The sequence below is a fragment of the Myxocyprinus asiaticus genome, chromosome 16, assembly GCF_019703515.2.
Source record: "Myxocyprinus asiaticus isolate MX2 ecotype Aquarium Trade chromosome 16, UBuf_Myxa_2, whole genome shotgun sequence".
In the NCBI taxonomy this organism is placed as follows: Eukaryota; Metazoa; Chordata; class Actinopteri; order Cypriniformes; family Catostomidae; genus Myxocyprinus; species Myxocyprinus asiaticus.
Window position 1 is genome coordinate 37,255,496 of NC_059359.1, and position 5,489 is coordinate 37,260,984.

A 5,489-nucleotide genomic window follows, 5' to 3' on the forward strand; every position below is an offset into this window, starting at 1 on the left:
TTGCCATGACGATGTAATTTCAACAAACACTAAAACCCTAAAATGACTGTAAAACTTACAATTTAAACAACTCTACAGCTCAAATTATACACAAGTTTTAACAGAAGAATGAATGTAAGTGCTTTTATAAAATTATAAGATTCTCTTTTCTGTTTAAAGCCTTAAATTCACCCCATTCACTTCCATTGTAAGTGACTCACTGTAACCTCGATTTGTGATTTTTTTTTAAATAAAAAGAGGGACGAGTCCAAATTAATTTTTGTGGTAATCAATTGACATTATGCCACAAATGCTGTCGACTGAGCTTAACTTGGATTGAACCTGGAATATTCCTTTGAGACACACATGTAACTTTCAAGCACATCCCTAGGCAGACAAATTGAACTGAAAATATACAGTATATCTCACATGAACTTGAACTGGGAAGTGATGAACATACTTTAAAAGCCTTCCTGATATAAATTCAATATAGTAATTAATATTCTGACACTAATTTGGGCAAAGAGCACTAATGACTTGTTTAAGACTTAATGCTTAAAGTTGAGGACTTGGGACTTGACTTGGACTTGAATGCAAAGACTCGAGACTTACTTGTGACTTGTAAAACAATGACTTGGTCCCACCTCTGGCATATAGTATATGAAACAGAAACATTTAAAAATCTTTCAGTTATAGGACATTATCGCTGTACCAGGCAACATACGAGCAGATCCTTTCCCTTAAGACATTGAAGAGCGAGATCTTTCCACTTTCGTTAATACATTTTAAACCTTTGGAACATAGTTGTATACTGGATATTTTTAAGACAATGTCGCCAACTGGTGGTTATATGGCAATTTACAGGTTACTGCTCAATAAGGGATTACCTTTAGGATCATCATGAAGGTGAACCAATAAACCTGAACAAATGTTTTTTAAAAAATACAACTTTATTAGGTAATACATATAAGATGCAAAAAAATGGTTGTATGAAACATTTTAAGTGTGTGTGTGTATATATATATATACAGGTGCATCTCAATAAATTAGAATGTCATGGAAAAGTTCATTTATTTCAGTAATTCAACTCAAATTGTGAAACTTGTGTATTAAATAAATTCAATGCACACAGACTGTAGTAGTTTAAGTCTTTGGTTCTTTTAATTGTGATGATTTTGGCTCACATTTAACAAAAACCCACCAATTCACTATCTCAAAAAATTAGAATACATCATAAGACCAATAAAAAAAAAAACATTTTTAGTGAATTGTTGGCCTTCTGGAAAGTATGTTCATTTACTGTATATGTACTCAATACTTGGTAGGGGCTCCTTTTGCTTTAATTACTGCCTCAATTCGGCGTGGCATGGAGGTGATCAGTTTGTGGCACTGCTGAGGTGGTATGGAAGCCCAGGTTTCTTTGACAGTGGCCTTCAGCTCATCTGCATTTTTTGGTCTCTTGTTTCTCATTTTCCTCTTGACAATACCCCATAGATTCTCTATGGGGTTCAGGTCTGGTGAGTTTGCTGGCCAGTCAAGCACACCAACACCATGGTCATTTAACCAACTTTTGGTGCTTTTGGCAGTGTGGGCAGGTGCCAAATCCTGCTGGAAAATGAAATCAGCATCTTTAAAAAGCTGGTCAGCAGAAGGAAGCCTGAAGTGCTCCAGAATTTCTTGGTAAACGGGTGCAGTGACTTTGCTTTTCAAAAAACACAATGGACCAACACCAGCAGATGACATTGCACCCCAAATCATCACAGACTGTGGAAACTTAACACTGGACTTCAAACAACTTGGGCTATGAGCTTCTCCACCCTTCCTCCAGACTCTAGGACCTTGGTTTCCAAATGAAATACAAAACTTGCTCTCATCTGAAAAGAGGACTTTGGACCACTGGGCAACAGTCCAGTTCTTCTTCTCCTTAGCCCAGGTAAGACGCCTCTGACGTTGTCTGTGGTTCAGGAGTGGCTTAACAAGAGGAATACGACAACTGTAGCCAAATTCCTTGACACGTCGGTGTGTGCTGGCTCTTGATGCCTTGACCCCAGCCTGAGTCCATTCCTTGTGAAGTTCACCCAAATTCTTGAATCGATTTTGCTTGACAATCCTGAGGCTGCGGTTCTCTCGGTTGGTTGTGCATCTTTTTCTTCCACACTTTTTCCTTCCACTCAACTTTCTGTTAACATGCTTGGATACAGCACTCTGTGAACAGCCAGCTTCTTTGGCAATGAATGTTTGTGGCTTACCCTCCTTGTGAAGGGTGTCAATGATTGTCTTCTGGACAACTGTCAGATCAGCAGTCTTCCCCATGATTGTGTAGCCTAGTGAACCAAACTGAGAGACCATTTTGAAGGCTCAGGAAATCTTTGCAGGTGTTTTGAGTTGATTAGCTGATTTGGCATGTCACCATATTCTAATTTTTTGAGATAGTGAATTGGTGGGTTTTTGTTAAATGTGAGCCAAAATCATCACAATTAAAAGAACCAAAGACTTAAACTACTTCAGTCTGTGTGCATTGAATTTATTTAATACACGAGTTTCACAATTTGAGTTGAATTACTGAAATAAATGAACTTTTCCACGACATTCTAATTTATTGAGATGCACCTGTATATATATATATATGCACACACACACACACACACACATTACCTATTTACATTAGTCAAAAATAATACCACAAGTGTAAACTACAAAAAAAGACACAAATTTAAATTTTCAGGAACAAAACATCAACATCTTATAGAAACAAATCTCTTGAAGGAAGAAATATACATTTAAAGAAAGATAGAAAGAAAGGAAAAGTGTGGAGAATTCCACTGAACTGTGTGACTGACCTATCAAACAAGACATGCTGCTCTCTTCAGAGCATGAGGGCCTGGGAAAGGTCACCTTTACACAAACCTTCCAGGAAAAGAATTCATGAGGCATTGGTGGAAAGTTTCTCAACATATGATCTGAGACCAGCTTTGTCTAAAAGTAGCTAGATAGCATACAGTGCAGTTGATTTGCTGAAAATCAACAAGTTTCACAAGTCAAAAAGAAACTACTCAGCAGTGCTGAATTGAATGCTGTGGCCCCAAAATGTATTCTATTGTCCCAAACAGTGTATCTATTACACTACCATGCTATCTTTAAAAATTAAAAGCCACTTTGTTTGATATTTTGTTATCTAATGCAATGATATTCTTTTTGGGGCTACTGTATGTGACACCTTTAAGTCCACTTGTAGGGATTCCATTCATACCAAGCATGAATATGAGCATGCATACCTCTGCAAGATGAAAAATCATAGAAATCTTATAATCTTATGTACTCACATTCCCCAAAAGCAAAAGTGCGATAATCTGAGTTTCACGGATTAATTCACGTTTCATTAGTTTCTCTATTGAGCAGCTTGCTCTCAAAGCTGGGGGCCGCTGTACATGGTGCTGGTAGAGGGCTGGTAGATGGTGTTGTCTCGTGGGCAGTGGTGATGACAGGCACATGTGTTAATGAACATCATGGGTCTTTTGATGACTTTGCCCTCAGGGCACTGGAACTCCACCTGAGCGGTCTTAGTGCTGTGAGGGGTACAGCACCGGCCATCTCTGCACAGCCCACAAAAGCGGGGCCTGTAGGCCAGGATGCTGATGCAGTTCTTGAAGGTGAAGTGACTGGCTTTATTGCTTCTCCTTGTTCTTAGACACCGGCCTTCCTTCTAAAGAAACAAGGAAAATATCAGCACCATATGACAAAACAATTCCCCCGTATATGTATGCAACTCATAAAAAGACAAATGGATAGACAGATAGATAGATAGATAGATAGATAGATAGATAGATAGATAGACAGATAGACAGAGAAAGAGAGAAATGGACACTGAAAAGGAGATGGTTGAATATCACGAAAACATTCTACGGGTCATATTTCAACACAAAATCAAAAGAAAAAGGAGAAATTACATTTTGCATATATTTTATGTTTATGAATTGGCCCTATTCACTTCCATTGTAAGTGCCTTCTCTGAATCCCAGATTTTTGCTTTATTTTTTATTATTATTATTTTTTTTATTTGTTATAAATGATGGATGAATCTAAATGATTTTTTGTGGAAATCAACTTTATGCAATAAATGCTGTAAACTGAGCTTAACTTGTATTGAACCTAGAATATTCCTTTAACTATGAATCATGAAAATTTCTGTATTCAAAACATAATTTCTTCTTTTATATATTTATTGTGATTTTGGGGTGCTATTTGACCCAGACATGCTCTTGACAGGCTTTATAACATTCACCATGTTAGTGGTGTTAGGGATGAATCTAATTGCTGACGTACTGTTGTGGCTCTCTGCTTGTCCAGGTTTTCACAGGGTCTGATCATACAAAGTCTGCTCTGCTTGACCATCTCACAGTGTGGGTTCTTATTGGTCACTCTGGTGGACATTCCCATGCCACATGTTTTTGAGCAGGCACTCCATTCTGTGGTCTGCTCAATACAGTTCACATTGGAGTCCCACTGGTCAAAGCCCACGGTCTCTTCCTGCCTGTAAGCTGGGGTACACATGAAAGATGAAAATAAAATGGATCTGAGAAGTTTGATAAAGTGTGAGGAACAGACTACAATTTAAACCCATAATCTTGGCTTCAGGGGGCTTGAAATATTTATTTAGTTTTTGTCCTTTTTGGACCTTGCCTGTATTTTTATGGAAAACAAAAGCTCAGACATTCTAGGTGTAGGTCTAGAATCTCATGTTGTGTTTCACAAGTGAAAGGGTATGAATAAAGGGTATGAAAAACATGAGGGTGGGTATGATGACAAATGACAACTTGTAATCGAACTTGCAATCCAAACTCACCAGCCATTGCAAAGCCACCAAGTGCACTGATCTCTGCCTGTGAATCACACACCCATTTCTCACAGCACTCTCCCGGAACCTGGATCTTCTGTGGGAAGGGGCAATCAGGTCCTGGAAGCATCACATCCAGGTTACAGCGAGGCACGCATCCAATCTGACCATCCTTACAGGTGCACTGATATTGGCAGCTCGGAAAGAACGTCTCTCCATTTTGATAGACGGTGCCATCCAATCGACAAACAGCTCCCTCGTGGGCTTTTTGGAAAAGTAGAGAAAAGAGCACTATTTAAACATGCAAACATGGAACAACATAAACCACTTTATTGTATATGTTAAATTAGTTTGATTATAGGACTATGTCTCAACCTCTTTCCTTGCTGTTCACCAATCATTAGCCTGTATTAATGCATGCCATTGCTTATGGGTATTACACCCATTGTACATACACACATTTTCTTACTGGGGGCTGTTCACACCAAACATGTTAGTGTGTCGGTCAGCGCTGTTTTTTAATTGCTTTCCTATGTAAACATGTCCTAACATCTCTCACGCAGGAGCGCCAAGCTTTTAGATGCCATGTCAGGTTAAAAAGGACTTTAACTTGTAAAAATATGTCTCAAGGCACCTGCTTGTTCAGTTCTGTTTGTGGCGCTGCATCTAGCTTTTT

General features: G+C 38.5%; 1 protein-coding gene across 1 annotated transcript in view; it reads right to left on the minus strand.

The window, feature by feature from the left end:
* Window positions 1-2,574: 2,574 nt before the first annotated feature.
* LOC127454524 (CCN family member 3-like) overlaps window positions 2,575-5,489 on the minus strand; it is a 5,289-nt gene continuing 2,374 nt past the window's right edge. The window contains exons 3-5 of the mRNA XM_051721819.1: window positions 4,823-5,077; window positions 4,303-4,517; window positions 2,575-3,682 (exon numbers count right to left, since the gene is read on the minus strand). Of these exons, the coding sequence (XP_051577779.1) occupies window positions 3,386-3,682; window positions 4,303-4,517; window positions 4,823-5,077 (767 nt within the window). The 3' untranslated portion in view covers window positions 2,575-3,385. The remainder of the gene's footprint in view (window positions 3,683-4,302; window positions 4,518-4,822; window positions 5,078-5,489) is intronic.